Source organism: Schistocerca serialis, chromosome 1, assembly GCF_023864345.2.
Source record: "Schistocerca serialis cubense isolate TAMUIC-IGC-003099 chromosome 1, iqSchSeri2.2, whole genome shotgun sequence".
Classification (NCBI taxonomy): domain Eukaryota; kingdom Metazoa; phylum Arthropoda; class Insecta; order Orthoptera; family Acrididae; genus Schistocerca; species Schistocerca serialis.
Window position 1 is genome coordinate 254,842,577 of NC_064638.1, and position 12,271 is coordinate 254,854,847.

The window sequence follows — 12,271 nt, forward strand, 5'->3', positions numbered from 1 at the left end:
TTTTATTCGTTCTCCGTAACACATTTGTGTCGTCAATGCTATAAGAGAAACACTGGTTGCTCACACTTGTGAACACGACTTAACACCGGAAAAACAACTAGGAAACAATTGATGCATGCATTAAGATCATACAAAGTTTATCATCTTTCTCCTTCTTTTTCCATTACAGTACGATATCTTTTTTATTAGTAATCAAATGCCACTTCCTAAGGACGACGTGTTTCAGCTTCGAGCGGCCGCCGGAATCACGTATATGGTAACTAGCTTTCAACGACGACGTACCGTGTTGCAACAACACCGCCGTTGCTCCAGTGCCCTCGAACCCAGTTAACAGAATGAAACACAAATACACAGTACGCACTATTTTTAACATAAAGCTATAACTATCACAGATATACAGGTTCCTGATGGTATGACCCGATACATTGTAACTACGTTTCCTTGAATATAAATATTACATACTTCGTATATGCAGTATTCTCACTCCAAACCATACGTCAGCGAAGGCAAGTGGTGGTGGCCAAGGATGTGGTATATTCTCTCATGAATATCAACACGGCATGTAGATCACGAATAAATAAATTACTAGGATTGGGGAAACTTCGTTTCAGGTATTAAAATCCATGGAGAAGAAATAAAAGCTTTGAGATTCGCCGATGACATTGTAATTCTGTCAGAGAAAGCAAAGGACTTGGAAGAGCAGTTTAACGGAATGGACAGTGTCTTGAAAGGAGGGTATAAGATGAACATGAACAAAAGCAAAACAAGGATAATGGAATGTAGTCGAATTAAGTCGGGTGGTGCTGAGGGAATTAGATTAGGAAATGAGACACTAAAAGTAGTTAAGGAGTATTGCTATTTGGGGAGAAAAATAACTGATGATGGTCGAAGTAGAGAGGATATAAGACGTAGACCGGCAATGGCAAGAAAAGCGTTTCTGAAAAAGAGAAATTTGTTAACATCGAGTATAGATTTAAGTGTCAGGAAGTCATTCTGAAAGTATTTGTATGGAGTGTACCCATGTATGGAAGTGAAACATGGACGATAAATAGTTTGGACAAGAAGAGGATAGAAGCTTTCGAAATGTGGTGCTGCAGAAGAATGCTGAAGATTAGATGGGTAGTTCATACAACTAATGAGGAGGCATTGAATAGAGTTGGGGAGAAGAGGAGCATGTGGCACAACTTGACTAGAATAAGGGATCGGTTGGTGGGACATGTTCTGAGACATCAAGGGATCACCAGTTTAGTATTGGAAGGCAGCGTGGATGGTAAAAATCGTAGAGGGAGACCAAGAAATGAATACACTAAGCAGATTCAGAATGATGTAGGCTCCAGTAGGTACTGGGTAGCGTGGAGAGCTGCGTCAAACCAGTCTCAGGACTGAAGACCACAACAACAACTATCAGGTCGATTTTTACCGTGGCCGATGTATATGTCACCATTCCCTTAAATAAAAGTTTTAGTACATGTGCTCCATCATCACTTAGCAGAAATTGAGTAGTGAAGGCCGTGTATGCACGTTTGAATCAGGAGCGCCGGCCTGACCGCCGTTATATAAGCGGCACGCGGTTCGGCAGTTCTTCCGCCGGCGGACGGGCGGGGAAAAATGAAAGGAGCGGAACGGCGTTGCACGGCAGCGAGAATGTCGGAAATGTAAGACGGACGTGCGGAAGAGGAGGGCGCTGGCGCCGCCGCCGGCTCCGGGCCCATCTCCGACAATAACTTGGGCAGTTATTCTTGTAGCTGCTGAAATATGACGAGGCCGCGCGTCTCCGGCGGCCTTATTGGCAGCGAAACTGCCCCCGGACCAGTTATTGCCGTCCCGGCGGCTGCGCGGCTCGCGGCTCGGTCGTTAGCCGAACCCGCCGCAGACGACGCCGCCGCCGCCGCCGCCGCCGCCGCCACCACCACCGCCGCCGCGCTTGAATAATTACCACTCGCCGCGGCGGAAAAACCGCAGCCCGGCCACATAAACCTGCAAATAAGCTACTAAACCGTCACGGCTGCGGCCTTGGTGTGTCGCAGCGCTTCTGACTCGACTCGGGCCTGCTTCTTTACAGCTACCTCAGATATAAGAACACTCCTCTCCCTTTTGAGACAGTCAGCAACACTCTCAGATTCGTAGCTGATAGGCAGAATAACGAAATGATAAACTCCTACTATGTAAATTGAAGGTGGAGGGGAAGAGAGGAAAGGAAAGGAACTATTGAAGTCAAATGTATCGAGACTTTTTGCGCAGTCAGCAGCGGCGAGTGAAAATGTGTGACGGACCGAGATTCGAACACGGGATGTCCGCAGCTCGTGGTCGTGCGGTAGCGTTCTCGCTTCCCGCGACCGGGTTCCCGGGTTCGATTCCCGGCGGGCTCAGGGATTTTCTCTGCCTCGTGATGACTGGGTGTTGTGTGTGTGATGTCCTTAGGTTAGTTAGGTTTAAGTAGTTCTAAGTTCTAGGGGACTGATGACCATAGATGTTAAGTCCCATAGTGCGCAGAGCCATTTGAACCATTTTTGAACACGGGATCTCTGGCTTACTAGGCAGTAGGGTTAACTACTGCGTTGCTCAGATACACCGATCATCGCAACTGCCTGGACTATCACGGCACTCCTCTCAGCCCATCAAACACTCCCACCTAGAGCCACCTATCCGCAATCCCCGCCCATTTCCTCCATGCTCGCTACTTTGAGATTCGCGCAAGAAGTAGAACATAGTTGTGTATCTGCACTGAAGGTGGTGGATTCATTGCCCATCGAGAAAATCAATTTTATGAAAGCACCATATCTGTCCTTTCAGACATGTCCAAAACGACAGACACCACGAATTCATATAATAATCTCCTACCCTACCATCAATTGACCACTAAACTAATTTAAAAATTATTGGCATTATACTATTCAAAGTGTTACATGGCAGTTTTTGCCAAAAATGTTACTTAACCTGTTTTTTCTATGTAATATTCAAGCCCAGTAGTCAGTATATTCAATTCTGCAGACAATATTGACTGCTGCCAATGATTGCACTGCTGATTACTCCTTCTTCTTCCTTCCTTTTAATACAGCGAGGAAGGCCTGTTATTTCTGCAGCTTTGATGATTTTCTTTAGCTTGCTCGCAACAGGAAGTTAACTCAGGAGGTCTGGGGTGTCGTAAGATAGTTTGGTGCTGAAAGCCAACTGTAAGCAGGTAAAGAACAGGGAAATGGCAGTCTCCCAAATCTGTTCAGCAGGAATGTAGGACAGGGCGGACTGCATTCCATATAAACTGCTTTGTGCAAGGCTTGTAGGCTGGATAAGATATTAAGGTCAGATAAAAGACAGACTTTCAGAGTGTGAGGCCAGCAATCAGACACTGCACACCACACCATTACTGATTAACCAGTACCAAATATGGCAGAGTAGGAAACTGTTATTTACAAAATAACTATTGGTCGGAAGTCGTAAGGTCAACTGCAGTCGGCTGGTGGGATTCCAGTGCTGGCAGAAATATCTTAGTTTCATGGAGGAAAGTCAGGAACATTTTCTGCATGGTAATCGAAGAGTAGAAAGGGATGTCTCCGTTTTGGAGCAATGAGCAGTTTATCAGGTCGATACAGAATTTCCAGCAGCTATTGCCGTCGTTTTCCACATTCGCTCCATTTAAGGGTGCAGATTTAACATTTAAAGTCAGCCAGTTCCACTCGTCATATGATGATGATGATGATGATGAAGTCCCATACTCCTGGACAGAGCGTAGGGGACGATGCGGGAGACCCGCACCGCTGTAGTAGGCAAGGTCCCAGCGGAGGTAGTTTGCCATTGCCTTCCTCCGACCGTAATAGGGATGAATGCGTCATATGATGCAGCGAGAATATTGATGTTCGATCTTCCCTTTCTGGCGTTCTCTCTTCAAATCACTAATAATTTTCACCGCGTTGACCATATCCACCATATAGTTTCACATTATCCTTTCATTTATCCACTCACCGGTTCCAAGGCTATACTTCAGGCTCGCAATTTCTTGTCCACTTATTAAATGTTTATATGCTTGATCTGGTCGTTAAATCATTTTTTTTCATGTGTTATGGCACTAAACCAAATTTTTGTAGCAACCAGTAATTTCCTTTTCTACTTTTGATGAATCCCTTCATTAATATCTCTGTGAGAAGTGTGGTACCCAACTTTCATTATAATTGAGCCACCCCTAGCAATTTTCTTTTAACGAGACATTATTCATTGCACAACATTATTTCTCTCAATTCATGTGATCTTATTGGGAGCTCAGATTCCTTCTTGGATACCTGGGACCGCATGTATAGCATCTTAGGGTATGCTAAACAGGTCAGCTGACACCTACCCGAAGATAGCACTGTGTAAATTATACAGTGGTGGAATTATTTACTGTATCACGTTCTATAACTGAATACTTTTGTTTTAATCGTTGTATATCTAAGGGAAATTGGCTTGATTTCCCTCTGTTTCTATAGGGCGCAAATATACTCTATACGATAACAAGTATTATTTTATTCTCTTTATTTACTTCTGTAAAATGAGTTGCTATTTACACATCACTTTCTTAAGGAACCAGATGGGAGTGCATATGTAACCTGATCTGTTTTCCTTTCATTGTGAACTACGAGTTTTAATCTTAGAAGAGACACTGTATTTTACTTATACGACACAACAATGTTAGCTGTTACTTTTTGTACACAGTTATCTGCACCTCTTCTGAATCCACTATTCATCTGCTTCCACTGTAGACATTTAATACTTGGTCGGCCCCTGCACGTGCCTTAATCGCCTCTCTAATCATGTGGGCGTTGAGAGAAGTAATTTTTTAATGTGCTTCTCAGCCCATGAAACCACACTCGCGTCAGATGCTCCAACAGTTTCCCCTTTTTGCGTCAGCATTTCCCATAACTTTCTAACATTTCTCACTAGGACATTGTGGCTATTTCAGGCCATTCTTCTGTTTGAACTCCATTTTGTCTCAGGAACATTTTTATTAAAAATGTAAAAATACGTAACAATTAAATTGGAACATCATCTGCTTCATGCATGATACAAACACTGACCTCGGGACTTACCTTCAAATCTCTGTCGTACGTAGCAGATTCATCCTGGAAAATGCAACTAGAGAGATTTACATACTAGTCTCTTATTGTGCTCATAAGCTTCTTTCCAAGCACGCTGACATATATATGTGCTTCGACTTAAACCATTTATGATGTCCAGACGATCTACTCCATGGGTAGAAATGCATCGTGCAGGATGTTTGATTATTTACGTTATATACGAAGGGAAAAATTTTTCACCTACTCTGCGACACACGAACAGTTTGTGCTGGACACATGCAGATTAAATTTACAGTCATCGGAAAAGATTACTCTGTCCCACATCTCCGGTGTTCATTCATATCTGCTTTTGCCCATTTTAGCAGCTGTTGTGTTACTGTGTCAACAAACTTTTCTTTCCAGATCGACGCGCAACGAGTCTAGCGTCTGACAGTTTGTTTCTGACATTTCTGCTGGTTACTAGGACGTCACAAATTTCCTCCCAGTCTCGCTTTAGCGCAATTGATGAAAGGTGACGACTGATGAGAGAAATTCCTCCCACTTTCATATGTTGCTTGATAGTAGACGCTTTTTTTCTACTTTTCCTTTCTTACGATCAACAGTTCCTTTCTTCATGTATTTTTTCAGTAACCTCGTAATTGTAGCCTGATTAAAACCTGCCCTAGAGGATATTTTTCTTGTGCTGAGGCCAAGTGACTCTTAAGCAAGTATAGATCTTTCTTCTTTGAAGTTAATTTCATGGGTCTTCGCATATTTTCACTTCACTGTGTCAATACAAAATGACTTTATGATTACTGTTTTGTTGTAGATGACAAGAACGCCAACAAGAAGTTAGATACTGTTCGAAAAATGTGATAATAAATGAAACAATAACGGCAACACTATATACCCGACCATTTAACAACAGTGGACTGGTATAACCTGAAGCAAACAGCCGTCAAAGACAAAATTATAAAGTCATATTTGGTGATTCAATAAATAATTACACCAGACAAAATATTAGTTACCCCTTTAAAATGCCACTTGATGGTAGAAATGAACTTACGCATTCGGCAGTGCCTAACACTACATTGCGAATACTGTTGCGCGATTTGCGGATGTATCAACGGAGACTGATCAAAGTGTCTAGGAGGTATGGTGTATCTCTCGTAGCCATGTAACACATTTTTAGGAACAGTTGTCCTAAAATGATCTTAATAGATGGGCACCAGAGACGAGCGGAACGGCTAATAAAAGACAATCGGTTTACAAAATCGACAGAAATTGCTGCGTTGAGTAAATGCACGTCTGTCTCAACAGGCTCCGAGTAAAGATTACAGAGTAAGCTCCGTGCAGTGGACGCTTTGAGTCAGATACGTCCCAAAAGGCTATTACTAATATTTGCACCTTAAGATACACGTTTCTTTGGGCCAAACGAAACAGAAACTTAACAGTAGCTGATTGAAGGCAAGCAGTGTGGTCTGGAGAGTGGTTGGTGGGGTGGTTGGTTTGGGGAAGGAGACCAGACAGCGTGGTCATCGGTCTCATCGGATTAGGGAAGGATGGGGAAGGAAGTCGGCCGTGCCCTTTCAGAGGAACCATCCCGGCATTTGCCTGGACTTATTTAGGGAAATCACGGAAAACCTAAATCAGGATGGCCGGACGCGGGATTGAACCGTCGTCCTTCCGAATGCGAGTCCAGTGTCTACCCACTGCGCCACCTCGCTCGGTTGGAGATTTTTCCTCTTTTCGTATGATGTAAGGCGCCGAATACACTGATGAGCCAAACCATTATGACCACCTGCGTCATAGCTTTTTTGCCCGTCTTTGGAACGAAATACATCACTGATTCTGCATATCAGGGATCCGACAGTTTGTTGGTAGGTTTGTGGATGTGTGTGGCATTAGATGTCTACTCACAGGTTAGGTAATTCTCGTAAATAACGGGCCGCTGATTGGCATAGCGACCCGGATGGCTCCATTGGATTTTCGTCAGGCAAATTCGTCGCAGAGGCGTCAGCATGGGTTCGCCATAATGCTCCTCAAACCATTGTAGCACGGTTTTCATTCAAAGACGCGGAAAATTATACCGCTGAAAAATGACATCGTCGTTGGGGAACATATCAAGCATGCGAGAATGCAGGTAGTTCGCAGCTGTTAGCGTGTCTTCAATCACTACCACAGATCCTAAGCAAGGAGAATGTGTCCCACAGTATAAAACTGCTCCCACCAGCCTGTGTCCGTAGCGTGCTGCGCGTTTAGAGACGCGCTTCACCTCGATGACGGCATTTGTGGAGACGAACAGTGACCTATTAGAGCAAAAATATGATTCACCCAAAGAGCCGACACGTTTCCGTTGATCGACGGTCGAAGCCCTTTGGACCAATGCCCTCTGCAGTCATAAATGTCGATGTCATTGGGCCAACATGTGAACACAGGGTGGACTGCTGCAGAACTCAATTTTCAATAATGTATGATGTACGGTGTGCTCCGAAACACTTGCGCATGCACCAGCATTGTGCTCTTTCGGCAGTGATGCAACAGAGCACCATCTATCCTACTTTACAGAGCAGACAAGCCTCCGAACACCACGCTCTGTGAAGAGTCGTGGACGTCCAACCTTTTAGCACCTAGTGGTAGTTTCATTGTCCTTCTCCCTTTTTCCGTAGATGCTCACGACAGTAGCACGTGAACATTCGAAAATTTTTCGAGATACATGTTCACAGGCTCTGCGTAATAATAAACTGCTCTATGTCAGAGTCCCTTATCTCAATGGATTTACACATTTGGAGCTAATATCTTCAGAATGGTTCAAATGGCTCTGAGCACTATGGGACTTAACATTTGAGGTCATCAGTCTCCTAGAACTTAGAACTACTTAAACCTAACTAACCTAAGGACATCACACACATCCATGCCCGAGGCAGGATTCGAACCTGCGACCGTAGCGGTCGCGCAGTTCCAGACTGAAGCTCCTAGAACAGCTCGTCCACATCGGCCGGCTCCAAATCTTCGCTAGGGTGGTTCCCAGTCTGTGTCTGCCCCGTTACATGTTTCTGTTACCGCGTAATCTACCCTAACGCCACGAGGCGGCATCCAACACCACGGTGGGCAGTGTTCAAATGTTTTTGCTGATCAGTGTATACTATAGTTGGAGTCACGAACGACGGCGGTCGAGTTTAGGCTTGTTCTGCGCACCTACGTCACATATGCTCCGACAGCCAACGAGCGTTAAGTATGTTCTAAGCGCAGTGCTGTGAATGCCGTGGCTAATGCGAGCATTAAATGTGATCGTTGCTAATTGTTCAGTAAATTTATATTCCATTTGTTGCAAGTTTCCATCGCTGATTGTGATATTAAGTGATAAATTCTCCACAACTGTGCAGGAGACATAATTTGCAGGATATACGCTTCCTTCAAGCGGAAAAAAGCACGCGCGTGCGCACACCACAACTGTCGCTCGGAATCGTCAACAATGCAATCTCCATCCGTGCCTCGACATGCAAAACCGCCATCAGTCGTGGATCCGTCGCACACAACAACTGTCGCTCGGAATCGTCAACAATGCAATCTCCATCCGTGCCTCGACATGCAAAACCGCCATCAGTCGTGGATCGGGCTTTACCCTCTAAGTCCCGACAATGTGAAAAATTAAATAAGTTTAAAATTTCTCACAAAACTAATCGTTATTGTCATAATAAGCAACGAATACAAAAGAAATTGGCAAAAAGTAAAATTAAGTTGTTTTAAGGACAAGGTTTTGCTTTGAAACCACTAGCACATATACACACCTGGATATTGAAATAAGAACACCGTGAATTCATTGTCCCAGGAAGGGGAAACTTTATTGACACATTCCTGGGGTCAGATACATCACATGATCACACTGACAGAACCACAGGCACATAGACACAGGCAACAGAGCATGCACAATGTCGGCACTAGTACAGTGTATATCCACCTTTCGCAGCAATGCAGGCTGCTATTCTCCCATGGAGACGATCGTAGAGATGCTGGATGTAGTCCTGTGGAACGGCTTGCCATGCCATTTCCACCTGGCGCCTCAGTTGGACCAGCGTTCGTGCTGGACGTGCAGACCGCGTGAGACGACGCTTCATCCAGTCCCAAACATGCTCAATGGGGGACAGATCCGGAGATCTTGCTGGCCAGGGTAGTTGACTTACACCTTCTAGAGCACGTTGGGTGACACGGGATACATGCGGACGTGCATTGTCCTGTTGGAACAGCAAGTTCCCTTGCCGGTCTAGGAATGGTAGAACGATGGGTTCGATGACGGTTTGGATGTACCGTGCACTATTCAGTGTCCCCTCGACTATCACCAGTGGTGTACGGCCAGTGTAGGAGATCGCTCCCCACACCATGATGCCGGGTGTTGGCCCTGTGTGCCTCGGTCGTATGCAGTCCTGATTGTGGCGCTCACCTGCACGGCGTCAAACACGCATACGACCATCATTGGCACCAAGGCAGAAGCGACTCTCATCGCTGAAGACGACACGTCTCCATTCGTCCCTCCATTCACGCCTGTCGCGACACCACTGGAGGCGGGCTGCACGATGTTGGGGCGTGAGCGGAAGACGGCCTAACGGTGTGCGGGACCGTAGCCCAGCTTCATGGAGACGGTTGCGAATGGTCCTCGCCGATACCCCTGGAGCAACAGTGTCCCTAATTTGCTGGGAAGTGGCGGTGCGGTCCCCTGCGGCATTGCGTAGGATCCTACGGTCTTGGCGTGCATCCGTGCGTCGCTGCGGTCCGGTCCCAGGTCGACGGGCACGTGCACCTTCCGCCGACCACTGGCGACAACATCGATGTACTGTGGAGACCTCACGCCCCACGTGTTGAGCAATTCGGCGGGACGTCCACCCGGCCTCCCGCATGTCCACTATACGCCCTCGCTCAAAGTCCGTCAACTGCACATACGGTTCACGTCCACGCTGTCGCGGCATGCTACCAGTGTTAAAGACTGCGATGGAGCTCCGTATGCCACGGCAAACTGGCTGACACTGACGGCGGCGGTGCACAAATGCTGCGCAGCTAGCGCCATTCGACGGCCAACACCGCGGTTCCTGGTGTGTCCGCTGTGAGGTGCGTGTGATCATTGCTTGTACAGCCCTCTCGCAGTGTCCGGAGCAAGTATGGTGGGTCTGACACACCGGTGTCAATGTGTTCTTTTTTCCATTTCCAGGAGTGTAATTTTGAGACACCTATTATTCCGCGTGACACATTTGAAAGCAATTTGGCATTTTTTAAAGATAATATCTTATATTTCGATACTTTAATGAACTCACAATGCAATTGTCCCTAAACAATTATCAGAAGTGTGGCCTCATCCTCATCAGTACTAAAAGGAATCCGTTAAATTACGATTACACGAGAAATCACTCAAATCTGAAGGTTGTCATATCGATTGGATACCTTGAAATTACGATTACGAACAACTTAAACTGGAACGATTAGACAGATGGTGATGTGGGGAAGGGAAACCAAAGACAGCTTCCTACTGGCAGAAGACTTATAAGTTGCAACCGGTCTACTAAAGAGACTGCCGACATTAAGTGGGCCCATCCTCTGCTAGACTACTGCAGTGCAATATGGGATCCTTACTAGACTGGACTGACGGAGAGCATCGAAAAAGTTCAGTGGAGCGTGGGTTGTTTTGTACTATCGAAATAGCGGACCGGTTGCCAGACGGATTATACGCTAGCTGGGGCGGTGATAATTCAAACGAAGTCGTTTTCGGTTCGGCGAGATATTTTCACGAAATATCAGTCTCAAACGTCCTCCTCCCAATGCAAAACTGTTTCGTTTACACCCACCTACATAGGTGTAATCACTGTAATAAAATAGGGGAAATTAGAGATCGCACGGGAAGTTTTAAGTGTTCGTTTCTACCACGCGCTAATAGCAAATGTAACGGCAGAGAAATAATGTGAAAGTGGTATTTAAGAGTGAACAGAAGAGCAGGCACGTACATGTAGACGTGTAGGTGTATATGCCTGAAACAAATTATAGTACTAAATAACAAGCAAAAATGGACCTAAAATATAACAAATTTTGCATCAAACCTACGTATTGCCCCAGTCATTTCATTGCGAAACTACTCATAAAAGTAGCAGTACCAACTAAAATTTAAGATACAATAAATAAAGATATACTTAATCTCCTCAATGTAGCTACTATTAAAAAAATCGCATGTTACGAACTCCTACAATCACATAGCACAAACTCCACGCGGACTATTGCTTTCAAAGTCGTAAGTGACTGCTACAATGCACTCCTTTTGTAGAAGTATCTCAGCGTACCAGTAGATATGTCTGTCTTGGAACAGCATTGGTGGTTTCAAGCAAAAGGCACTGGTACTTCAAATCAAAAAGAATAAAATTGTGGTTTTCGGGAGAAACCACTGGTACGCAAAGTTGTGTGAAGGCTGGATGTTTTGGTGGTATGTTTCTCACCATTAGTTGGGTCCTTTCTTTCAGATTGCCGTGATTATAAACGAGCATTCTAGAAGAACAAGTGTCGTGCTTTATTCTACGTATTCGTGATGAGTATTCTGTAGACGCTCCCAGCTTGCAAAATGACAACAGCCATGTCAACAGGGATACTCGCATGTGTTCCAGGTACAACAACACGCACCATACCGCATTTCGACTGGGCCGCCAAAACATCCGATCTTAACCATGTGGGAAATTTCTGGAGCTGTTTGGAACAGCAGGTGAAATTAATCATCACTGTGCGACTTCTGCTGGATTTGGCATACTTGAAGAAACTTTCTGACTCTGATCGTTGCCGAATGGTTGTAGGCGATATGACGCGTTATTGGCGTGACGTCTCCTGGAGACGATTAATGTTTTGTCCTCTGTTCTTACTTCTTGTTAATAAAATTTGTCATTAACAAGTTTAGAAATTATTGTGCGCAGTGATATTGCAACACAGAAATAACATTTAGAAATGTAATACAAAGTTTGCCTTTAACTGTATCTGAGGCTACTTCTTTCATATGAATGAAAGTTTGAGACTGGAAAATTACAGTATTGTTGCAGTTTCCTTTTATCTTTCTTCTCGTTCCTTTTTTTTTCCTTTCTTATTGAAAACGCTGCCGGCCGCTGTGACCGAGCGGTTCTAGGCGTTTCCGTCCTGAACAGCGCTACTGCTACGGTCGCAGGCTCGAATCCTGCCTCGGACATGGATGTGTGTGATGTCCATAGGTTAGATAGGTTTAAGTA

The 12,271-nt window shown here is 45.0% G+C and overlaps 1 protein-coding gene across 1 annotated transcript in view; it reads left to right on the forward strand.

Annotated features, from left to right (window-relative positions):
- Positions 1 to 1,755: 1,755 nt before the first annotated feature.
- LOC126464191 (uncharacterized) overlaps positions 1,756 to 12,271 on the forward strand; it is a 47,760-nt gene continuing 37,244 nt past the window's right edge. Inside the window, exon 1 of the mRNA XM_050096219.1 lies at positions 1,756 to 1,920. Coding sequence (XP_049952176.1) covers positions 1,756 to 1,920 — 165 coding nt within the window. The remainder of the gene's footprint in view (positions 1,921 to 12,271) is intronic.